We start from the raw sequence: 26,676 nt of genomic DNA, 5'->3' as shown, positions 1-26,676 counted from the left end.
CTACTACTGTGGGCATTGTGTGTATGGGGCACTACTACTGTGGGCATTATGTGTAAGGGACACTACCACTGTGGGCATGTGTATAAGGGGCAGTACTGTGGGCATTTATGTATAGGCACTACTGTATGTCGTAACATGAAGAAGGGACACTACTATGTGGTGTAATGTAATCAGGGGCACCATGTGCCGTGTAATGTAAATAAGGTTGTGCTACTGTGCGGCGTAATTTCAATTGGGGGTACTATTGTGTGGCGATGCCCCTCTTGTGAGGCCACACCCCTGGTGTCCCCCTGTGCAGCACACGGCACTACACTTTGTAGGGGGTGTGGCTACAATGACAATCACAAGGTGTCACACCCACTCCCCGCACTGACCACTTGACTGAATCCACCCCGCTGCATTGACAACAATGCAGTACATGTTGAAACTAGAGATGAGCTCCATTTTTCAGGGATAAGAGACACAGCTCGGATCTCCCTGTCTGCCCCAGGTCCCTAATCGAGGCAAAACATCATGATCCCGCTGTCAGATCTCGAAGTTTTGCCTCAAGCGGCCATTTTACAAAGTTCCATTAAATTCAATGCACTTAACGCTTATTGGCTGAGAGAGCCGTCTGTCAGCGTTAAGCCGATTGAATTCAATGGGTAGAGGAAGGTAAGAAGATACCGCCAAACCCCCTTGCCTGCTCCTCCAGCTGCCAAAACCACCGGCACCACCTGCTGCCACTGGTGGCACCCCATGCTGCCGGCACCCTGCATTGAGGACACCGCCAGGACTCCCACACTGAGGACATCGCTGGCACCCCTGCTCTGCCGACACCCTGCACTGAGGACACTGCCAGCACCCCCGCACTCCACACGTACTGAGGACACCATCAGCATCCCCACACTGCCGACACTGCTGGCACTCCCACACTGAAGACACCCCTGCACTCCCCACGTACTGAGGACACCATCAGCGACCCCCACACTGCCGGCACTCCCACTGAAGCCACCACTGGCACCCCACACTGCCGACACTGTCCGCATACGTGTGCTGAGGACACCACCAGCACCACCGGACTCCCCACGTACTGAGGACACAGTCAGCAAGCCCACCCTGCCGGCACCCCCGCACTGAGGACACCGCCACCACCCCCGCATCGAGGACACCACTGGCGCTCTCACATTGAGGACACCGCCAGCACCCCGCACTGCTGTCACAGTAAGTGCACTATTGGTGTATCCAACCCGCACTGTAACCGACTCACACTGTACCCTGCACTGTATTCAACCCACACTGTATCCCGCACTATGGCTCTGATTCAGAGCCGGATGCTCTTTCAGAGTGTTCGCTATGAATCAGGGCATTTTTTTAATTAACCGGCCTTCTGGCCGCTCGCTAAGCTGTGGGTGACCACCCACAGCTTTAGCGAGCGGCCAGGTGATGGTTGCGAGACCCTTGTGGTAGGGTTTCGTCTTCCGCAAGCCCCAGTGACCTTCCGACTCTAATAGAGCCGGAAGCTCACCACTGACATCACTCATGATGTCAGTGGGGCCGCCCCCAAATGGCAGACATTCCTTCGGGAACACCGTCATTTGGCAACCCACCCCCCAACCCGCCTACAAAACGGGGCGAGCTGTCGATCAACATCGACAGCCTTCCCACTTTGCTGCGAGCCCAGGAGCGACGGAGCTGCCGTTGGCCGCTGGGGCGTGCGCATGTGCAGTGGGGGACCATCGACCCACTTGCGAGCGCTGTGCGCTCACAAGCGGGTCTGAATCAGGCCCTATATCCGACCTGCACTGTAACTGACTCACACTGCATCCAACCCACTATGTATCCCGCACTGTATCCTGACCTGCACTGTTTCTGACTCGCAGGTACGGAGCACTGTTATTAATGGTTGGGGAGATTTGGGGGAACTGCTCAACAAAAAGGCTGATTGATCAGGGCTTTACATGAGCCAGTCATCAGTGGCCCAGTGCCCCCAGGAGGAAAATAGCGATTGGGCACTGAGAAAAGGAATGTACTGGGGGCATGTGCCTTGTCTAGAGGGCATTCATGTCTGCTGTTGCTATTTACAAATGATTTATGTGTTTTTGTTTGCTGCTTGTTAACTATGACTAATTGTTTTGAGCAAGGATATTCCACACACGATTTTTAGTAAATTTCTGTGTTGTATTATTTTCTATTGAACGTACTTGTGAGTTAGTTTGGCCTATGTTGGTGAACAATATTGTGAGGTGGCCAAAATTAACTGGAAATGAGTGAAAATTAATGTTATTGAGGTTAATAATACTGTAGGAACAAAAAAAAGCCCAAATTATGTGATTTTAGCAGTTTTTATCAATTTGTGAAAAAAATTAAAAAATACAGATCCAAAACAGAAGCTAGATATCTTGCTGGGACAGACCTCTTAAGGTGCGTACACACTGGGCGATAAAGTGGACGACTGAACGATAACTATATCGTTATCGTTCAGTCGTCCACTTTATCATCCATTTTTAAGCCCAAAAAGATGAACGATGACGACGACGCGCGTTCCCGCGGGTCGTTCATCATCATCGTTCATCGGGCTGACATGCAGGCCAACCTGACGATCTCGTCAGGTTGCTGCATGTCAGGGAATGGGGGAGAGAGCCCGGCGCTGAACGATATCGTTAATGATATCGTTCAGCGGCTGTGCTCAATGTCATGAACGACATTGAGCACAGCCTGCCGGTGACACACTACACGATATCGCTCAGGGAGCATATCGTGTAGTGTGTATGCACCATTAGTTTGTCGCCTTGTTGTCTTGCGAAAACTAGTCGGCTTAGAGGATAACTATTCCCTTGCTCGACAAGAAACCTGCCTAGATTTTATAGTTGCCATAGATGGCAGTCCTGCTGACTTTGAAGCCGCCAGAGTAGCTATTATTTTATCCAACTCTGCTCCAAAAAGTACCTTTCCATAGAAAGGTAAGACTTCCAGTACCTTCTTTGATCCTGTATCAGCATTCCAGGATTTTAACCAAAGGGCCCTGTGTGCCACTATTGAAGCTGCTGATGCCCTAGAAGCTAAAATTCCAGCATCTACTGCAGCTCATCCCAGATAGGAAGGGAATCGGTATGATTTACCGCTGGACACATCAAATCCCGACAGTGGCAGCCTGGCAGGAGTGAAAATCCCGATAGTCTAAAGGTAAGTATTGCCTAACCCTATTCTATCCCCTAACCCTTCCTTAGGGGTGCCTAACCCTAATGCCCCCTTCCCCGCCGCCTAAACCTAAGTCCCCCGGGGGGTGCCTAACCCTAACCCCCCCCTTCCCCTAGCCTAACCTCCCAAGGGGTGCCTAACCCTAAGTCCCACCCGAGTATCCTTAACCTAACCCTCTCCCCCCCCCCCACAGCTGTCCGCGCCCGGCTTAGGTCTAATGACAGGCGTAGAGATCTCGACTCCTGTTATTGGACAGTTGCTGGGAGACAGTCGGGAAGCCGGCGGTCCCACTTATACATACAGAAGCTGGGAAAGGATACAACGATGTTATCCTTTTATTCACATAAAACCGTTTGTCCGGGTTACCCCATGCCTCATCCATAAGCTCAGTGGGCTGTTCGGATACAGGAAACACCATTTTGGCCACCTTCCGGTGGTGATTAAACACTGGAGCCTTCTTATTAGGGGCAGGTTCATCATTCTGAATATCTAGGATTGATTTAACCGCCCTCACCAAAGAAAGAACATCCACTGTGGACGGATAGTCCTCCTCCCCTGATCTAGAACCTGGAGAGGAACCCTGCACATCATCTGATTCCTCTGATGATGCGTCTGAATCCATATGTTGGGCAGACTGACAAAAAGATAACTTGCGCTTAGGTGCCTTAGTAACTACCGGCCTGCTTTCAACATTAGATGGTGCCATACTCGGACTAGAATGGCCATAAACATCCTTTCAGGAAGGATGCATAGGAGGTGCAAACATAGCATGCTGTGGACACCCCATCCAAGCAGGCAGTGTGGGAGCAGCCATACTATCCACAAACTGCTTCATTACCTGGGACAAAGAGTATACCCAAGATGGCTCTTGTCCAGGGACAGGTAGATTGGACTAGTGAGGTGGCTCTTTATAACAGACAACACACAAACCATCCTTTAAGTCCTGAGGGGACAAACAGGCCATACATGATTTAAATGAAACCGGCACAGGGGGCTCCCCCTCCTGTTTTCCTTTATATTTTGACATGTTCAATAAAGGTAATAAATGCAATGTTATGTGACAGCCTTCACAAAATCTTAATGAATCTGAAGTACTCAAAGAAAAACCTCCATCCCAAGAGGATGGAGAGAAAAAACAGTGATAGTTATAATTGACAGAAATAAAAGACAGTGGGCCTGATTCAGAGGTGGACGCTATTCGCACGCAGACTGAGCGATTGTTGGCCATTGCACATGCGTATGCATCACAGTGCATGTGCGTGAAGGCAGCTGTGCGATCCCGCAGCGATTGCCGTGCGTGCCCGCAGACCATGGAGGCCCATTGCAGATTGATTGACAGGAAGTGACCATTTGGTGTTTTGACGGGGGGGGTGGTTAAGGAAACGCAGGCGTGCCTGGGTGTTTGAACGCCATTTCATGGGTGTGCATAAATTAGCCACTGCAAGTGCATACGCAGCCCTGCTTGGCAGAAGAGCTCCCTAGGCTATGGCAGGTCAGAGCTGCCGCAAGAGTAAAATGGGTGCTGATGTCCTTCAATGTTACAGATATTTATGCGTGCATGTGATCGCGCATGCAAGTACGAAGGCAGAAGTGGGCGCTTTGTGCTCGGGTGATCTTTGCAAACATTAGCATATTTTCACAGCTGCATGCGTGGGAATGCGCGGCTGTGTTCGCATTAGCGTCCACCTCTGAATCAGGCCCAGTGTCAATACAGCAGCTAGCAAACAGTCACATACAATGTGTATGTAATATAATTACAATCACCTCTAAATCAACTACACAAACACCATGAATGGTAGGATATAGAGCACTATATAACTTAACAAGGGAGAGGTATACAGGGAGACTGACCCAAACCCTCCTGAGACCAACAGCTACAGCAGTGCACTAGTGTGGACGCTCCTGGGCCTTGACTGCGGTGGCTTCTGGTGCGTCTCCGGAAGCAAGGACTGCCGCGTGTGATTCCTTGTAAGCGAGGAATCGCCTTACCTGACATCCCTGTGCATCTGGTTGCAGTCCGGGTCCCAGCATCGCTGCTAGCAAGCTCAGCCGATACCCACCGGAATCACCAGCCCTGTTACTGGTGTTGCGGTCCGGCGGAGATAGATGGAGTCGCAGTCTAAATTCAGATGCTTAGTACTGCCACACCAAAAACATAGAAATAAGACATAAAATACAAGCTTAGGACACTTAAGTCTAACAATAAAAACATTACTTTGCAGGAATAATTATTAGTTATCAAGTGCTGACAGATTGCTCACTTTCCTCACTAAAATGTCAAAATCATGGAAATTGAATCGTGATGCAAAATAGTACATGGCAAGATAATGTGCAAAATAAAAAAATGTACATCTAATTGAATGGAGTATATTTAATTATACAGTATTTAAAGTATGAAGTTGTATATTTATTGAAAATGATATCTTGTTTTGTAAAAGCAAAAATGTTTTTTTTTCTGGCTGGGCTAGAATTTCCAGTTTTACAAGATAGTCTAGTGAACTAGCTAAAACGTTTAAAAAAAGAAAATATCTTTAAAAAAAAAAGCATATGTATAAAATAATTGCACAGCATATAAGTTGGAAATTCTAAAATAAACATAAGCTATAGCGTGTGATTGCCTGTGCATTATATATATATATATATATATATATATATACACATACATACATACATACATACACACACTCACACACACACACACAGCGGGTAAAATAAGTATTTAACATCAACATTTTTCTCAGTAAATATATTTGTAATGTGGCTATTGTAATGAAATTTTCACGAAATGTCAGCAACAACCCATGCAATCCACACATGCAAAGAAATCAAACCATAGATGTCCATAGATTGTTATGTGCAATAATGTGAAATGACACAGGGAAAAAGTATTGAACACATGAAGAAATGGAGGTGCAAAAAGGCATGGAAATCCAAGACACCAGCTGAAATCTGTAAGTAATTAGAACGCAATCCTGCCCCTTGTCAGTGCTTATTAATATAAGCTAGTTCAGTCCCAACTGATGGCCTATAAACATTTGTCTCATTACCAAGGTGTCGCACAAAAAACATATCATGATCGGTAAAAGCAAAGAGCTCTCTCAAGACCTTTGCAACCTTATTGTTGCAAAACATGCTGATGGCATTGGTTACAGAAGGATTTCTAAACTTCTGAATGTTCCAGTGAGCACTGTTGGGTCCATAATCCAGAAGTGGAAAGACCATTATTTCACCATAAACCGGCCACGACCAGGTGCTCCTCGCAAGATTTCTGACAGAGGAGTGAAGAGAATTATCAGAACAGTTGTCCAAGAGCCAATGACCACTTGTGAAGAGCTTCAGAAAGACCTGAAATTAGCAGGTACAATTGTTTCAAAGAAAACAATAAGTAATGCATTCAGCCCCCATGGCCTGTATGCACGCTCGCTCACCACGGAAGACTCCATTGCTGAAGAAAAAGCATGTTGAAGCTTGTTTCAAAATTGCTGCACAACATTTGGACAAGCCTGTGAAATACTGGGAGAATATAGTCTGGTCAGATGAGACCAAAATTTAACCCTTTGGATGCCATAATACACACCATGTTTTCAGAGAAATGGCACTGTACATCACCCCAAAAACACCATACCAAAAGTGAAGTTTGGAGGTGTGAACATCATGTTGTGTGGCTGTTTTTCAGTATACAGTACTGCCATACTTCATATGAATGAAGTAAAGATGAATGGATACATGTACCGAGACATTCTTGATAAAAATCTGCTGCCATCTACCAGGATGCTGAAGATGAAATGAGAGTGGACATATCAGCAAGACAATGATCCCATACACACAGCCAAGGACACTCTCAATTGGTTTCAGAGAAAGAAAATAAAGCTGCTAGAATGGCCCAGCCAATCACCTGACTTGAATCCAATTGAAAATCTATGGAAAGAACTAAATCACACCTGAGCAATGCATGTGAAGTTGTCATTACCAACTAAGGCTTTTGTACAAAATAAATATATTTGTATTAAATAAATTCAGTAAGCGTGTTCAATACTTTTTACCTGTGTCATTACACATTATTACACAACTTAATTTATGGAAATCTATGGTTTAATTTCTTTGCATGTGTGGATTCCATGGGTATTTGCTGACATTTTGTAAACATTTTATTACTATAGCCCCATTACAACCAAATATATTGATTGAGAAAAATGTTGTTGTTTTCAATACTTATTTTACCCGGTGTGTGTATGTATATATATATATATAAATATATATATATATATATATATATATTTATTGTTAGGTAGTGGGTTAGGGTTGGGGTTAGGCTGCAGAAGGGAGGGGGGGGGGGGAGTTAGTATTAGGCACTAAAGGGAGGTTTAAGATTAGGCACAGGGGGAAAGTTAGGGTTAGGCACTAGGGGGAGGATTAGGGTTAAAATAACAGGAAAAAAAAGTGTCATCCATTTGCCAGTTGTTCTTAGTCGATGTTGATCATTTAACAGTTGAGCATTTGACCCTGTCGACCTTTTGCTTTTCGACCATAAGGTGTCGACCTATTAACCGTCTATCTGCACACTGTAGATTTTTATACCACACCCATATTCGGTATAAAAAACAAACAAAATAATCAAACATGACACCACATTCTTGAACGTACTTTATTTTTACAATTTGCAGTGATAGATAATTAGTTACAGTGTTAATGATGCAAACATTTGCTAAGCACAACATTAGACAGTATACGTGTTAGCATTTGGGCTTTACTGTAAGTACCTGGATGACCTCTTATAACATTCTATTTTTAATAACCTTTTTTCTTATAATATTAATAAATTTGTCCTACTTCTGTATATATGTAATTAAATTTTTCGTACTTCGGTTAAGTCCGTAAAGAATATAATACATTGGGATGTTAATAACAGTGCTATGGGGAAGTGATTGAAGCCACATTACATGCATTTATCAACATGACCATGACTAAAACAGAATCATGCAGAGTAAGTAGTGAACTTGGTTTAGAAAGTTTATAAAAAGACTGCATCATTTTCATTACCCGCACAAAATTATCATGTAGTTCCCACTATTTACCACTGCCTGAGGAAGCCATTTTCCAACACACTCCGCTCTGTGCTCTCACTAAGGAATCACTGGCTGGATATAATGACCTAGCAGAGTGCAGAGAAAGGCAAAATCTATTCTAGACATTAAATACATAAAAAAAAGCTCAAAGTGCGTATGCAAGTTACAAGATATGCTTTCCTATAAAAACAGCTGTTACATCGCTATTCTCCACCTAAATAATTGCTAAGGGGGCAATTAGCAATTACACCTCTGACAAAGATGACCTACTGCCAAAGTCTTGCGCCATTTACTAAAACCGGGCAATTACTTTTCAGTCCTTGTGTTAATCAGAGAGAGAGAGAGCGCAATGTTTGAAGATTCAACATTTTTTTTTTCATTCGTTACTTCCTTTCCAAGAGTTTCAGTTGTACTCGGATATAGACGACATTTTTACGTCTTATTAATAGGCAGAAAATTGGCAAACGCTCCCCTAACTAGTGGCCAAGTGGAAACTGGATTTGTAATACATTTCCAAACATAAAAACAAAAAAAAAAGGTTGTTAATGTAACAATCATAGGGTCCCCCAAAATATTACCAGCATGTAGAGATGTGATTGAGTATGTAACCTGTCATGCTCAAATGTAACCTGTCAATTCAACTAACACAGCGCTGGGGGACAACAGCCTGAAAATGCTGCATGGAGAATTTAGATAAGTGTTTATACAGCTCGTAGACTGTGTCACTGGACAAAGCACAAGCACATCTAATAACACAGTACAACTGACTAGCATAGGACTTCATCCTGTTAAATACGCCAGGTAGCAATAAATGTAGGTATAGCATGCAGTGCCATGCAGGATTCCCAAAAGTGATTTAGTTGTAAAACGGTTGAAACATATAAGAGTTTAGGAATATCCTTTGAAATACTAGCACGGCAGGTCTGAGACTGAAGGGAGACACAAATTATTCTGCTGTATGGGAACTAGTCTATACAAAATTAATGAAAATAGCTGAAACCATTGAGAATAGTAACGGAAACAAAACAAGAGGAATGTAGACAACGCTTTATAATGAGCACAACTGTGCTATGAATGAGAGCTGTGCTGTAGGTAATGGGGCCTGTCTTTCCTTAGCAAAATGATGGTAAAATGCACTATTTTAGCTGCTTGATCATGTAACTGTAGGTTTTACATACTTTGCAAATAAACATGTGGTCGTAAATCAAGCTGAAACTGAACAAAAATATGAAAATATATCTGGATGTATTGTAGCATGGTGTTGTGTTCAAGCTACAAAGAATAGGTGAGCTCACACAGTGCACAGTGTCCTGTCCGTGCACATTTATCATGTATGACACCGTAACACAAGGACGTCTTTTGTGTACAAGCTAGTCCATAGCAGAGAAAATGCAACTGCAAGGCCTACAGTATTTGCCTTTTTTTTAAACCAGTTTAATAACCAGGATAGATGTGTCCCCTGTATATACCAAGCTTCCACAGTTCAATACTACATGGGTTTAAATAAATAGATATAATAACAGCATGGAATATAGTAAAGACACACCACAAACAGAGTAAACATCATTATAACCATCAGCTGCAAAAAAAAATACTGTGTTAGACTGACTCAAATATAACTTAAAAAAAAAAAAAATCCCGGATAGTCTAACAATATATTACGAGATTCTATTTGTTAATTAAGGCTTTTTTTTTTACATGTTATGTAGTTATTTATTTGAAAACCGCTATTATAATATTATAGTAATATGTGCTTAAGGTGCCTTCTACTACTCCAAGCTAAAGATTTCAGCCATTTCGGCGGCTCACCCTAATAAACAGATGTACTGTAAACATCCTGTATAATAAAGAGATGAATATTTTATTCTGTAGTGCCTAATATGGATACTGTAACATTACAGAAACACAAAACACATTTAATATGCATAATAATCTACAGTGCTCATAAACAACCTACATTACACAGTAAGCTAAGTTTATTCCAATACTTTTAAAGAAATGTTTTTGCTTTTTTTACTAACATAAATAACAACATAGTTTGTATATTGATACGTGTGTATACAGTTATGTACACACCCATTTACGCAAATGGACTGTAACTATCTAGTCTACCACATTATGCCATCATTTCCTTTCTGCTCAGAGTACGTCACAGATGCCGGCCTGTCTCACATCCTTGTCTGCCATACCAGGAAGGGAATGGGGTTTTTTTTTCCCCATGAATACTTGCAGTAACCAAGGCTATTTACCAAAGCTGTAGGCTGCAAAGACAATTTAATGAATGAATACCACGAAGCACCTGTCTATCAGTCTCTTATACATGATATACACATCACAGGAAACTTGTGACTTTAGTATCTAGGGATACAATGGTGAAATCCAAAATGCTTCCAGTGTCACATGGAGGTCTGGGCGATTGTGTATGAGGCAGCGAGGCTCTATTTACACACGTGTGATGAATCCTAGGCCGAGACTGCTAGGGATCTGAATTGTTTCTAGAGCAAGAGAGGATGGGTTGAATGGGAAGGTGACAGGGAAGATGTGCTTGGCATCCATTAGCAGCTGAGGGGAGTCTTTCCGGTCTCTTAGACGCAACTGTGGAGGAAGAGGTAAAAGATGGAAAATGTACGTTTTAAGCAGAAGTATCTCCTAATTTTCTCATGTCAACTGGAAACATGGATCTTGCATGATGCACCTCTATGTCCATTATACAGTTATAATATTATATCCAAGTACAAAATGGGCACTTATCTTGAACACTACTTTTGAAAACACATCATTCTAATGTTAAATGTTCTAATTTGATTGTAACATTAGTGAAGGATTACTTATGGGTGACAGTGGAAGGGGTGTGATATATTTTGTTGACATCCATTATGTTAACATTCATAATCTGAGCCAGATTAACAACATAGCAGCCACGGCACCCCTCCCACACACACACAGAGCTACATCACTGCCATGGTGGTAACGTGGCATAATGTGAACTTGTCTACACTACTATGGTACGTAACACATTTGTGGTGCTGGGACTATTTACACATTATATTTTTCAATGACTTTGCCAGTATGTCTTATGCGTTGGCAGGGACATCAGGATGACTTCTGTTGGATCCTGCGCAGCTTCCGGCGGTAAGCATGACCAATCCTAGCCCCTAACCCTCCCCTTTGTGCCAAATCCTAACCTCCCCTCCCGTAGCCTAACCCTAACTCTCCCCCCACTGCTTAACCCTCTCCTACCATAGCCTAACTCTAACCCCTCCATTGCCGGTCTGTGCATTTTGACAATCTGCACATGCCAACATGTTTAATGTCGACATTATGACTACATCCCATGTGCAAGTATAGCAGAATAGAACAAGAAATGAAGCTAAAATCATTACGGTGCATACAGTACCTGTATGTTACGTATAAAGGACACCAGGACCCTCTCTTCAAACTCATTTACAGGAGTATAAAGATTCAGAACCTTCACAATCTATAAAAGAGATATGACACATTATTATGCTTTAGGTATCATCTGACCTGGCACAGGTGCATGACTGTATATAAAGAAATAAGGTTATGACACAAGGCTGGTAAAGTAATAAATGTAACTAGTTTAATGTCTCAATTTCTTTATAAAACATTTAAGTATTATATAAGAAAAAATGCCAGTAACTGTAACAGACACTACTGGAATAGATGCACCATGGGGGGAGGAGGGGAAGTAATAGCTGGAGACCTCACCCTGAAGGAGATCATTTAGACTACAGATGTGACCTCATACACTCTTGCTGCAGTCGCGCCAAACAGCCCTTCTCGGCGAGTCAGGTCCTGTCTGACTCGGCGTGCACCAAGTACATTTATTGCTTCCATTTAACTCAAAAATGTGTCTTAGTCACAAACAGGTGCAAAAGACCACTTCCTGAGACTGCGCTGATTAATTTGATATGTGACACTTGTATATCTGTGTGCGACTGAGCCTGAATCTATATACAAAGTGCTAAGCGCCACCTAATGCGGCTTTTCTCCACACCAAGTTCCGTCGTGCTTCGTATACAGATTCAGTCGTGCACAGATAAACAAGCGATGAAATAATCAGTGCAGTCCCGTGAAGCGGTTTGTTGCACCTATTTGTAGCTGAATTTGAAGATGCATTTTCAGGTGAAAGACGCTCGACGCAAGCAGAATTACGCGGGACCTGGAAGCTCACTCGCCACATGGTGTATTGTGGCTAGGTCTATGAGGACACAGCTGTGTAATAGGACCTTGAAACATCTGCTTTGTCTTAAAAATAATACAAAAAATATAAAGGATCTTACACAGTGACAGAGATGAAAGTTGATATGGTGGAAAGGAGATGTACGAGCAGAGGAGGTGTATGTAAGGAAGGGTAAGAGAACGTGTATAACAGAAGGATTCCTTTCAGCTAAATGAAGATCTCTGAAATTAAGGATACAAGTTTCCAAGACGTGTGCAATCTGGTCTTTCAGCCTAGTGGGAGAACAGCAGAATCTGTGAGCAGTTTGGCTACAACACGAAGAACAAATTGCACAAACGTGGGCTGATGGAATGAAGTACAATATGCATTTGTCCAGACTGTGTTCTGATCCACTCCAGGGTTAGCCGATGAGCTCACACATGTGCCAACAAAGGTTGCTAACCAATACGCTCCGCCATTTCCCCCACCCTGCTAGGATGAGGAGATTGATGAATTTACCTGGGCAGTGGTCAGACTATTGCACATAGAGCAGATAGCCTCTGCATCCTCATCAGTTTTCTTTTTCACTTGCAGCAACTGAGCAGCCTGAATTAGGGGCTCTAGGGTCTCCTTGGCCCCGCTGTTCATCAGATTCTTGTCACGCAGCCATTCTTCTAGCTGGCTCACATTGTACCTGTGATATACAAAGCACAAGCATTTTGTTCTGTTCTGTGTGTAACATTACTGACACAACTCGGAATCGTTACTTTATGGGCCTGGTCTACTTTCTAACTTAGCTACAGATATACACTTATTACCGTCAGCCCAAGGTAGCCTACACTGTCACCATTACAGAGATAAGTAGGATGCATACAGTATACTAATTATAGGTCTACTATAGAATTGCAATTTTTCTTAATTAAATTAATTCAATAAATTTTATATATATATATCTATTTTATTTCAATTAGATATTTTATTATTGCTAAATGATTATTACACTAAATACTACGTATTATACAACATTTACTCCGGAGGTCATAATACATACTGTAGCCTACCTGGGTAATCATTTGAAAGCATATTGTGCATTAACCTTTCCAAATGACTTTCGCTAATGTCAATTAACTTTAACACAGAAATGCGTTTGTTAATGGAGAGCCATGGACTTTGACTGGAAGCTATTTAGGCACACTGATTTATATACGTATATGGCACAAAAATGCTTAGTCTTCTGCAATTTCCTCATTTCGGCTGCTAGTAACTGAAGTAACTGGTTATGTGGACACCATCACCCTTGAAAGTAACATGGCAGGGTGGGCAGTACTCTGTTGCTGGGGAGTCACTGGTCAACACATTTGTCCAAACCAACTTTACACCTGTTACACTACAACAAATGGGCTGCCAATGAATGGCCACCTGTACAGCCATCAGTAAGAAGCCACAGCTCACCTATGCCTAATGCATTATTTCATTTATAAGGTTATATAGTATACATTAAATAAATCAAAAACTTATTACATATATTAACTAATAAATATAATAAAGAACATCAAACAATTCACAAAAAAAATCAAGAACTAAGAAACTCAAAAGAGTTTCCTATATATGCAACTGTCAGTAGACCAAAATCCTAAAGACACCAACCACTCTGTTAGATATTTAACCCAAAAAGATGTTAAGATGATTGTATTTGTTGAGTCCTTTAGGTGATACCGTATCAAGTCTGTGTATCCACCTGGCCTCCTTCCTCAGGAGAACAAACCCACGGTCACCACCTCTTCTCAGGGGTTGCACCCGGTCAATCATCATGTGTTTTAAAGACGATATCTGATTTTTTATATATATATATATATATATATATATATATATATATATATATATATATAAATTCCAGAGTTCCAGCACTCACTGTTACAATACAATACTTGACTCAGTTATCAGCTACAGATATATATGTGTGTGTGTGTATATATATATATATATATATATATATATATATACACACATATTTAAAATGTGTTCTAAAATGTGTTCTACTCAGACCTAGAGGAGAACTGTTCTTTGTGTAAGCACATTGAGGCCTGATTTAGAGTCTATATGTGGAATGTAGAAATGTGCCTGCACAACTTATAACCGTATTTTGAGTTGAAAGTAGGTCACAGATATTCACATATAAGTTCAGTACAGCGATGGAAGACCACATCCCCTAGAAGATGATGATGACAGCAGTATTTTTGTGGATGCATACATCATTTCCCATATTTCAGTTGCAGGAATCAGGAAAAAGATGTGGGCAAATCATGATGGGGGCAGGTTTATCGCTTGTAAACTGCTCCTTAGCAACTCCTCTTCCCTTCAAAACACCTGTTTAATGCCACTTGAACTAGTAGGTGCATGCAACAATTGTTCAGTGCTGCACTACTATACAGAGCTAACTCCCCAATGTCCTGGCATTAGACAAGTGTGACAAAGCCCTCAGATCAGGACTGTCCCATCTAATTTAGGACAGTTGGGCTGTATATGAACCTATACATTAGACTTCAAGTTGCACATAGGTTAAGAGAGCTACAAAAAAAAATACAGCATCAGAAACATAACTGCATGAGTCTTTACAAAATGTGCCATTTTACATTACATACTAAATCAGGCCTTATATGTTCTTTTGATAAGTGGTAGCTTTAATGGACTGTAAATTCTGTCTCACATCTGTATGATGCTGGACAATCTTCTTACCTATGTAAATGTATTGTTGAATGCACAATTATGATGAGGCTATGTCTGCTGTCTATCCTCACCTTATCTGCATCCCTTTGCTCCATGAACACATGTCCTTCCTGAGCAGCAGGTTATTGAGTGTGACTGCGCCAATAATATAAAACATCTGCTTCACCACCTGCTTGATGAGCTCCGGATCTGTCCCATGCTGACACATTATGGAATGGAAGGTGTTCAGCTGCCTAATTATGGAGTCCAAGGTATAGGTCCCTTCATCAGCTATGCTGGATGTCCGTTTCCGCAGACCAGTGGGCTTTACCCCCGAGACACCCTGGATGGTCTCATGCTCCAGCATTCCTGAGACTGAGGTACAGCAAAAGTGATATTTACTACACAATAAAAGGTCTGTGCAAATGTATTCCAGACAGTTCGTGAAAACCAAAAACCATTCATTTTTGATATTCTCCTGACTTTAAACAGTGAAATCAAAATCTGAACCAACACATCTGACCTATAAATAAATATATCAAGAAACATTGCATACACAGCATCTCATGATGCTCTCAGGCCCAGGAAGGAACATTTATTTCAGACACTGCCATGATAAACTGCAGTGATCGCTGGTATGATTGATCTCTATACGGACGATCATACAATGTCATTTCACTACACTGTGTTCTACAGCGACCAGAGATCAAACAAAGTTTAACTAAAAAGAGAACTTAACCATATGCACAAAATAAACTTATCCTAAAACTAACTTTTCTACTGATCCTTCATGTTTTTCAAAGACTGATATTAAAGCTTTATCTAGAGTCGCTGCCATACTTGATATTGTACTTGATTCCAGTATGAGCATTATAAGCTGCATCTCTATGTACTGCAAGAAACCTACAGTGTGAAAAACTACTTGTTGTCAGAGGACCTGTACATATGACCATGGGAACAGTTTTAGGGGGGTATCCAATTAGATGCGATATTTCCGATAATTTCGTTTTTATGGCTATCGCGAGAAAGCGACTACTTTCGAGTTTGCCGTTTTCGCGGTATCCAATTGCAAGCAAGCTTCCGTAAAGATCTCCCGGATACAGACCAATCGTGCGATTGGGGAGTGGGAACTTGTTGCACTATTTAAGGGCTACTGGGGCCATTTTGACGAGTGTGTTTCCACTGCTTGCCTACACAGTTCCCAACATTGCACTATTTTCCCTGAAAACGTTTATTCCACTTTAGTATAATCACTGTACGTGTTTACTTGCAAAATTAATGTTCTATTTAAATTGGGGGTGCATAAAAATGGATATAAGTATATATTTGGGTCATTTTAAGCCACTTATAAAAACAAAACTTCAAAATACACCTCTAACACCCACTTGCAATGTTAACTACACTATTCCACTCTTAAAGCACCCCCATATACCTGACCCACATATATTAAACCCATATTCCTGCACTTTGCACTTTTTCACCCCAAACTGACATGTCATTATTGGTCATATAAAGCCAATTAAATAATAATTTTTACATATTTAGCCATTTAGTAGGCTGTCCCAGTTGTTCTGCACCAAGTCCAGACATATTTAGCCAAAAAAAAGGGGGTTTTGCACAACTTATCACCTGCTCAATGGTGGTGGAAACAACCACCGATAAAACCATCCCAAAGCCCCGGCAAAATCTTGCTCGCTTGTAATTGGATAGCTTTTCCGCGAAAAGCCAGTGTTTTACTATGGAGATTTATTTTCTCGAGAAAATCGGAGAAAGATTCTCTGGAGAAAAATGAAGAACATTTCTCGAAATATATGTAATAGGATAGAGAGAAAAGGTCTCTCACGGAAATTGTACCACATGACCACAGGTTAACGGGAGAAAACAGGTTATGGCATCTAATTGGATACACCCCTTAGTCAACTCTGGTATTGCTGTCTCCACCAGCTGTGAAATATCCTGCAGGATTAGTACATGCTCACTTCTACTTTCCTGCTAGAGGCGTCTGATACAATCTATATGTGTAACTAGCGTGGCTAAGTCATATATTTATCTTTAAGTGTCGGGATGCTTCAAGAAGAAGTTGATGCAGAGATTAGATCCAGGTGAGTTGGAAAATATTATTAGTTTAATGTATAATGGATAGATCCCTTAAAATGGCAGCATATCCATATGACCTACCAATCATTGGCTGCAGGATGTTCTCCAGCACACGGACCAGCTGCTGATAGATCTGGATGGCCAGGTCACTTAACACTTGTCTGTACTCAGCAAGATCGAAGTTTGAGAGACAGTGCTCATTCTGCCGGTTTGAATTGTGCTTCATAAATGCCTGTGGACGGAGTGAGGAGAATGACGTGTAATCACCCACTTGTTTGTATTCAGGCCACTGTATTTCTTTGTAAACTAAATTTAGTGTTATTTCTTTTCTATTGGGGCCATATATACATTGCATATTATTTGCTCTGTTTAGCAAACTTTGTCTAATGTTGTGTTTTTCTGTTTTTAAATATTCATAGTATTAATTAAAATCCCTCCAGGATATAGGTTTACATCATTGTTTTTAATAACAGAAATAAAACAGGAGGGTGGAATGACCTCACTGAGGCGATGCAACCGCTGACAATGGTCACTAGTGGTCTGTGAAAGTTCTCATAGGAGTTTGGTTACAGGAGTAACATAAGGCTCCTAGTGAATGTAATGTATGTGTCTCAGTTAATGTGAGGTAGTCATGGCTCATGCGGTGCAGGAAAGCGGGACTGTTGCCCTGCACTACAAGAGTCTCCTACATACAAGCACTAGGGTAGAGTTACAATCTTCTGAGCACTTCTCTCCAATGCAATAACCTGCTTGTGTTAGACGGAGGATGCTGGTGGAGTACGAGGTAACACAATGTCCATGCTTAAGTAATGAATAAAGAAAATAAATATTACTACTACTGTATATGTCATTTCTAAGTACACTTTGAAAACTCCCAGAGCTGGGTGCTTCAAGATGGGCCAATTTATTTCCATGGAGTAGGTGGAGATGTACTAAGCCTTGGAGAGTGATAAAGTGGATGCAGATAAAGTACAAACCAATCAGCTCCTGTCACTTTATAGGTTGTGTTTGAAAAATGACAGTTAGGAACTGATTGGCTGGTACTTTATGTCCGATCACTTTATCACTTTCAAAGGCTTAGTACATCTGGCCCTTAGTGATGTCATAGTGGATTTTGGTTGGCTTAAAAAGTGAAAATGAGAACTGAAGATCATATGTTTCTACTCTGCGTCGGATGATTTCCATTCACAGAAGCAGCTACTTAGTGTATTGTGGCAGATAGTGTCAGAGAATAAGGACACAGTACTAGGAGTACCACATAAATCGTTCTGGTGTACGGTCAGACAAAAGGACACAACTGCAACCAGTAAACATAAGGAGAGGCATCTACAGTAATAACAAATGTAGCATTTGGTAAAAGTACTGTAGCAGCCAATCAGATTCTGTCATTTCCAGAAAACGTATAACTGATTGGTTGCTGACTTGCTCTACCATTTTCCTGTGCCCCAGATTGCAGAATTGTTCCCCCAGGGACATTTAAAACAAATGCTCATACGGCACATTGATTTTGGATATTGGACTAATTAGTTTATAAATGAAGTAGCGTCTAGAAGGTAAACCATTACTCATTTCTAAACAAACTTTTATTTGATGATAAGAAGACACAACATAAAACACACAAGAGTCAGAGAACTGTACCTCTTCTCCGCTGTACTGCTTTAGGCAGTGGAGGAATCGGCATGTGTTGGAAAGCCAGAAGGAAACCGTTTCAAAATCATCTCCTCTTTTCTGTGATGGGGAAAGAGAGCACACATAACACACATAACATGGAATACCAGTAGCATGGACTGACAAAAGCATAAAAGTCATATATCCTTCAGCATGCTTGAGGGCACGAGATTGATAAAATGAATAGTATAGAAGCCACATTCAATATCTCCAGGCATTATAGGATCAGCATAACAGGCTGCTATGTCACAGAGCTCTCTGGGATCTTATCTGCAGCTGTGGTAGGGTTAAATCCTACTGAGCAAGCACAGACTAAGCTGTTCTGGCATGCGTGTACTGAGTAACCCAGCCCATTGTTCAGCTGTATTGAGGCCATGATGCATAACGTCTAACTCCTCCAGGAGCCTGTGAGATTGCTGCCGATGGCTCTGAGCCATGGTGTGGTACAGCCTCACTATCTCACTTATTGTCGGTAGCATTAAGGTCTCAGCTATGCTGAGTGCTGTGCACCGCTGCTTCCATCCAGGCACAGTCGCTAAGGACTCCTTCCAAATATAGAACAAACACATAGTGCTTGCTGTGAACACTGGTTGCATGATCCACAGTACATGCAGGATTGAATTATATATTTTTGGCATTGTTGTAAATAATTGATGCCATGAATGATTGTTCCTTACATCCAATGGAACAGAATAGCCCATAAAATAACATTTTAGAAAAAGTTATTTTGATATGACTATCCATTTAAAGAGCAATTTCCCACCAGCAGTTAGGTATATAATAAAAGCCTTATTCACAATGGTCAGATAAGGCTTTATAAGTCATATGAAGTACAACAGTGATCTCAGCAAGATACATTGGAGGTTTCTATACTGTAATAGTCCAAAATGGCTCAAGCAGCTTCTTTGTGATAGTACACAATAAATTATATACGCTCTTCTATATTGCAATTATTATGAATAATAACCAGGTAACATCCAAACAAATATATCAATAAATATATTGATAAATGATTAGCGTATGGATTTTAATACTTTCTAGACTCCCTTTGAGCGGATGTTAATATGAACAAACCACACTGACGAGGCCCCGTGGGATCCAGACGTTTGGCCCGATTGCCAATCTGTCTAATCCATCCATTTTGGCCGCCTACGTTTATAGATTATATTTGACACAAAGTCGTTGATGAGGCCAAATGTCCTGTTCTTAACATGAACTACAAGCTTTACGCTGCCTCTCCCTCTGCTTTCTAAACAGAAGGTTAAAAATAACCACTGCAAGGAGTTGATCAATTAAAATGTAGACTACCAGCGAAGTTATACTAATTGGAACAGAAAGGGAATTATATGATGTCAATACTAGCAATGGGGGAATGGAGGAGGCCTTACACTAACTTTCTGACTTAGGGGGGAATTCAATTAGCTCCGTTAAGTTAACGAGTGCTAATTGAGACCTGAACAGAAATATCAGATAAGTATGCAGTTAGCGGATTAAAACACAGACTTAACGTATCGGTCCATGAATTTTTCACATATTTTATAAGTTAATACCCATTAACTGCACTTAAAGCCCTTTTTTAACACTCATTAAAAAGGGGTTCGGGTGAAATAGGAAGTTTGATTGAATAGCCTCAGACGAGAAAGCCCGAGACAACCTCCCTTTTTCACCCGTGCAAACTTAACAGGCTGAATTGAATTCCCCCCTTAAAGTAATGAATTCCTTTGTGGCTAAATGTACCAGTAAATTATATTGAAGATTTTGCATTTAGTCTAATTAATTTCAGATATTAGTGCCTTTACTATCTGCAATATATAAAGATGCATGGGACAGTCATTGTGTGTGACCAGACACTTTAATAGACATTGTCTTCCATGTGTATCACAGCCACATTGCAACTGTGCAGGAAATTAGATTTCAGGTCGCCCTGTTCCTAAATATACAGCACATACAGTGTCTGTTTCCACTCCTTACATTTAAATATGTGTTAAGAAAGATGGTGACAAATATAACAAGACAAGAAATGATTGAATCCTATAAATCCCTGTACAAGCAGTACAGCTATATGACTCAGACTTCCCATACTGTTACCGCAGACGTGCAGAATGGGGGCCACACATACACACCAATCCCATAATTCAATTCAAACCTTTTATATAGGATTGTAAAAAAACAAAACACAAGATGTGTTGGGGACAATAAATATGACTGAGCAATTTAATCACTTACCATGAATACATTTTATTCCAAAAGGAATAGGTCGGAGGAGGTAGACATGTTCTAATGAATTTGTGTGATGTATATTTAGCTAAATGCTGGCACTATGGGCCCGATTGAGATCCGCACGCACATGCCATCGCAGTGGAGATTTCTCACGGAAAGCAATTGTGAAAATATGCTAATGAGTCTTTGTCCAGGGCTAAGAGACGCCCAATGAAAGCATCTCACATCTACTGCTTAAACACAAAACAGAAACATCGAACGCAGATCCTGCGACCATCAGCCTTCCGAGTAAGTCTAAGGTACCGCAAACAGCGTCTATCCAGACACGCAGAGAGCTCTCCTGCTGCGAGCAAGGACGCAATGGCTAATTTATATACGTCCTGAAAACAGTGTTTAAACGGCCCGCTACACCTGCGTTTTTCTAACCAACCCCTTGATACCTGTCACTCACTATGCAAGTGAATCCTCTGCGTGCGAGCACAATTGCGCAATGGCTAACAATCGCTTAAACTGCGTAAATATCAGCACTGCATGCAGATCTGAATCAGGCCCTATATAAATAGTCCATTTTGGACTATTACAGTAATACAAATACCATCATCAAAAGTAAATTAAGTGCAAACTCATTTTTGACAATTAGATTAAGGACGGCTTAATGTGGATATTGATGTGAATGTATTGAAATGTGTTTGTTTGTTTGTTATCAGACTCTCATGCTATAAACCAGCATGTTCAATTTACTTCACAATATGAAACCATTAAAAAAAAAAAAAAAAAAAAAAGGATTTAAGCCGGGTACAGATTAGACGACCTGTGTATCCAGCCGACGGCAGATGTGACAAACGACATATCATGAGGTCCGTACACACCACATAATCTGGTGAACGGCCGCACGATTTGTTGTTCTCCTGCCTCATCAAAATGCAGGGGGTCCTCAATCAGATCCTCAGATTGAGCAGCATGTATGGCAGATCTGAGGATGCAACATATGACCCCCACGGGATCGCGCATAGTGTGTACACACTGGACGATTGAACGATTTGGCGTTCCGATGTTTCGATCTGTCGGCAAACAACAAATCGTTTAAAAAAATAGTTTTTAAAAAAAAATTCTTTGTGAAATGTGTAAATACCTTCAAGATCTTTTTGATGCCATTAATAGTTGACGTAAGCAGGGAACGGACTTTCTGGTCATCATTAAGGTGATCAGCATGGCGGACACACATAAACAAAATATATGCGGGCAAACCTGGAATAAGATTCACGGCAACACCTCTGGGCTTTAACTCTGTTGAAAAAAATTGCAGGCGTGATCAATGATGATTCAATAGAGTACAGGGAAATATATCTTATTGGATGATAGTTGTAATATAACATTTTTATATCGGTTTTGAAGTTTTAAAACAGGTAAAAAAATACTGGTATTATATCAGCTATGTAATTGCAATTCATTTTAGTAAGTAATGGAGTGTAAACTGCTAATTCATGTGAATGGAAGCCATAAGATGTTGGTATGCCAATATACACTAACACAAAGTGATCAGATTGGTCTGATTCAGTCACTCAGTGAGGAGACCAATCAGATGTGCGCCTGTATCGGCAATGTTAGTCTTGCTGACTGGCTTAGAATGTTAAATTAAATGATCATGTACAGTATGTGCATTACCACATAGACAGGATGCTCTCCACATTTTCAATAAATATGATAGATATAGTTTAGTTTTGCTCAGACAGGATTGTATTAAAGCAATAAAAAGATTTTATACGCACCATAATATCGAGGCCATCTGGGGGAAACAATGGGTTAAATTGGAAGGCTGAGGAGTAGGCACTGAATAGTCAGTCTATTGAGGCTGAAACTCCCCACCCATCTCCACTTGCAACTCAGTTTTTACGCTTCCAAAGCCTGATGGAGAACACAATCGTGCACCACGCACTACAAAATTACCAAAAGGGAGTGAGCACAGTGTCCCCCAGGTGGACTTTGTGGAATTGATCCTAAGGGGAGTATAAAATCGTTTCTTCTTTTGTCCTATCTGTGGGACGCTGGAAAAAAATGGGAGTTGCCAAAGCAAGCCCAAGAGGGAGGGGTAATCTCCGGCAATGCCGTGCATAAAACTAAGCGCGCATATCTGGCGTCTTTAAAAAACACAAGTGTGCAACTGTACAATTTTGTAAAAGTGTGCCCAGCGTTCCAGCTAGGCAAGTGGAACTGGCAGAACATAGGGAGGCTGAATCCTAACAACCCCCTGCATAAAAGTCAGCAATGCTAATCGCCTCTGAAAAAGAATAGAGAAAGTCAAACTTTGGCCCTTCAAAGAAGCAAGACATACACCCTGGTCTAGCCCCACCTGTAAGAAAGAAAGAATACTTGGCAACCTGAACTGAGAGGCCAGCAATTCCCGATGCTCATACTAGTCCACTCCTCACCTTCAGCCACAAACAGGCATGAGGAGGAGCCTTTGGATATGTCCCTGCTGCCCCAACCAGGATGGCTGGTCCCATCTGCCATTTTCGATTACAGTTCACCAGAGGGGATAAACAACAAACAAAAAAAACTGCAGCACTTACCAGACCGGAGGCCTCTCTATTGCACCTCCGGTCTCCAAATGCCTCCTAACATCTTCATGCCTTTCCTGCAGGCACTAAATTATAAAAACTGAGTTGCAGGTGCAGATGGGTATAAGAGGAAGGGGATTTTCAGCCACAACAGAATTAACTATTTACTACCTACTCCGCAGTCTCCCCACTAAACCCACTGTTTGCAGTCTCCCCCAGATAGGACGAAAGAGGAATAGATATTCCGGACTTAAAACTCACCTAAAATAAGGTTCTTGATCAGCTTTAGTTCATCCTCCTTCTTATATTCAAGCATTCCTTGAAAGTCTTTCTCTTTGCGTGGAATGTTAAGTGGGCGAATGGGCTCATCAACTATTTGACCAGGAGACACGTTCTCCATTTGCCCAACTATACAGTAAAGAGAAAACAATATTGAATATTAACATACACAGCTGAACCTCAGGATGGCTCACTCAGAAAAAGGCATGACCCGCATGCCTGTCTACCTAATCCTTATGAGAAAACCAGGATGTGCTGAACGGTTTTTCATAACCTGGTATTAAAAAGCATCACTTAGGGGGGTCTATGTACTAAACCTTGGAGAGAGATAAAGTGGATGGAGATAAAGTACCAACCAATCAGCTCTTTACTGTCATTTTACAAACACAGCCTGTAAAGTGACAGGTAGGAGCTGATTGGTTGGTACTTTATCACGTCCACTTTATCTCTCTCAAAGGCTATACATAATGATTCACTGAAAAAGATTTCCCAAATGGATCTAACACACGTGAGCTACCTGTCATTCAGGTAATTTAACATATTTAACATCTCTAAAAATGTAGAGACTCTTCACCTGGTAGAAAAGAATCTGCGGCTTGGCCAATACAAAGTTATGGGCTGTGTCATGTATTCTGTGGAGTATTACTATGTAGCGAGGTCTAGTTATAGAAAAGTTCAAATTGAAGATATCTGCATCTCAGGAACTACAATTATATCAGAGTCAAACCCCATTATTCTGCTATTCAGAATGTTTAAAAAGCAAAACTAAAACATGCAATCATTTTCATCTCCTCTCATTAGAATAGAATGTTTTTTAAGAGTCACAAGGAAATCAAGACAGATTTTAGAAGGATTTAAACCACAAGGCTTCAGTTCTCATTATAAATATGTAAACGGGATGTTACCAACAGCTGCAGTGTTTCTAGTACCTTCAAGCTCTCCGATTTTCTTAGCAAATACTTTCAGCTGCTTTTTCAGTTTCCTGACAGTTTTATCTTGCTTCTCAAGTTGCTCCATCAGATCCTATAGGTATTATCAATCTCTTAATAAAAAACACCCTTTACAAATAATGTGCAGATTGTACATACTAGCTATGAAGGCAATGTTAGGCGAAAAAGCGATTGAAAAGCAAAACGACAGCGCCACCATGTGGCTGAGATTTGCTTGTGCAGTTATATATGAAATTTGAGCAAATCTGTCTAAATCTGGGCAAAATTCATCAAGCCCACTACAACAATCCAAGATCCCTTTACAAATCAGAGAAGATAATACTTCAATGGAACAATGGTTTTCCAGCAGCAGTGGAGGAGATTATAATAGGTATCTAAAAGTATGCCTGCCATACTGCGAATTGGCAAGATAAAAAAAAATATATAAGACTTTATTTCTGGATTAGATTAGTCTGAGACAGGGTTGCATTAATTGAAATGAATGTCATTATAGAATTTTTGTAAGCAATAACAAATGTTAAGCGGCAAGGACTCAAACAGTCCGTATAAGAGATTAGTTTGGCAAATCCATAAAAACTAAAACAATTACAGGTAATATGTTTGGTTAAAAAGCATTTCCGTATACCCTATACTGAAGGAAGAGCCAGCTTATTAAATTGTGCCCAGATAACTAGAAACATTTTGTTATAGTTTAAGAACAGAAGAGTGCACAGAAAGCAGAGAGGAATATTTGTGGAGGAGATATTTTAACAGGTTTATCTGATACAGAAGGTAAATTCATAAACTTCCTTAGAACGTACAAGCTGTAGTGGACATAAGTAAACTGTGTTTCTAAATACTATGCAACATCGCCCTAATGATCTGCACTCATAATGAGACAAGTACTGTTGTTGTATTATACAGTGGTTATCTATTTGAAATGTATATACATAATATATTTAAGGTCAATACAAAGATTTTTCTATCAAACATTTCATACTAAGACAATAAGGGTTCATCAACTGTTAATGGAAGAAAGTCAAGTTTTACCATGAACATAGGAAGGGGCTCTTTACAGTAATGGTGCATACACACGGTCAGATTTTTCTTCAGATCTGAACGATAACTATTTAAAAAATCGTTCAATCGTTCATATCTGAAGGAAAATCTGACATATCTGATGCTCGTTCCTGATGGTCAGATAATGATATCCGACATCTGATGTGTTTGCAGTCAGACTTGGGCGATTCCATTTATTTTAATGCAGGCAAAAATCGTTCAATCGTTCAAATCGTTGGTAAAATCGTTCAATCGTACATCTGACAAATCTGACCGTGTGTATGCACCTTAAGGGTAGATGAGATGTGGAATTCCTTACCGCCTGAGGTGATGATGACTAATGATTGGATGTCTTTCGTAAAATAAATGAATTGAGAACATTCTGGGGGTTATTGATCTGGCGGAAATCACACCTGTCCGCCCAGGATTAGAGTGCTGGTCGCACATAAAAATATAACACCTCAACATAAGAAATCTAGAACGTAGTATCCTACACAATGTTTTCATCGGTTATAATTTGTACACATCCATTTGATTGGCTCACTATTACTCCTCTGTAGCCAGTAGCTGCAGTTAGTTAGTAAGAATTTGTGCACTTGTCGCAGGTGTGAACATGTAGACATGACACAGAAAGCTGTGGGGTAAAGAATACAGCGCAGACTCATTACACGGACAATCTCAAACAGCCAGCCAAGCCATAGTACTGTTAGTTCTCTAGGACATGGCTTAGA

The 26,676-nt window shown here is 41.0% G+C and overlaps 1 protein-coding gene across 5 annotated transcripts in view; it reads right to left on the bottom strand.

Moving 5' to 3' along the window:
* Window positions 1-7,811: 7,811 nt before the first annotated feature.
* The window catches only part of MYO5A (myosin VA), a 181,533-nt gene continuing 162,668 nt past the window's right edge, over window positions 7,812-26,676 (bottom strand). For all 5 annotated transcript variants that reach the window (XM_088451054.1, XM_088451073.1, XM_088451082.1 and 2 more), the window contains 9 exons: window positions 24,887-24,980; window positions 23,940-24,086; window positions 22,253-22,407; window positions 18,871-18,960; window positions 17,314-17,464; window positions 15,228-15,510; window positions 12,949-13,123; window positions 11,644-11,724; window positions 7,812-10,841 (listed from right to left, as the gene is read on the bottom strand). In XM_088451054.1, the coding sequence (XP_088307180.1) occupies window positions 10,689-10,841; window positions 11,644-11,724; window positions 12,949-13,123; window positions 15,228-15,510; window positions 17,314-17,464; window positions 18,871-18,960; window positions 22,253-22,407; window positions 23,940-24,086; window positions 24,887-24,980 (1,329 nt within the window). In that variant the 3' untranslated portion in view covers window positions 7,812-10,688. The remainder of the gene's footprint in view (window positions 10,842-11,643; window positions 11,725-12,948; window positions 13,124-15,227; window positions 15,511-17,313; window positions 17,465-18,870; window positions 18,961-22,252; window positions 22,408-23,939; window positions 24,087-24,886; window positions 24,981-26,676) is intronic.

This window comes from Taudactylus pleione, unplaced genomic scaffold, assembly GCF_031769625.1.
Source record: "Taudactylus pleione unplaced genomic scaffold, aTauple2 ptg000022l, whole genome shotgun sequence".
In the NCBI taxonomy this organism is placed as follows: Eukaryota; Metazoa; Chordata; class Amphibia; order Anura; family Myobatrachidae; genus Taudactylus; species Taudactylus pleione.
This window is presented reverse-complemented; position numbering and strand designations above follow the sequence as displayed.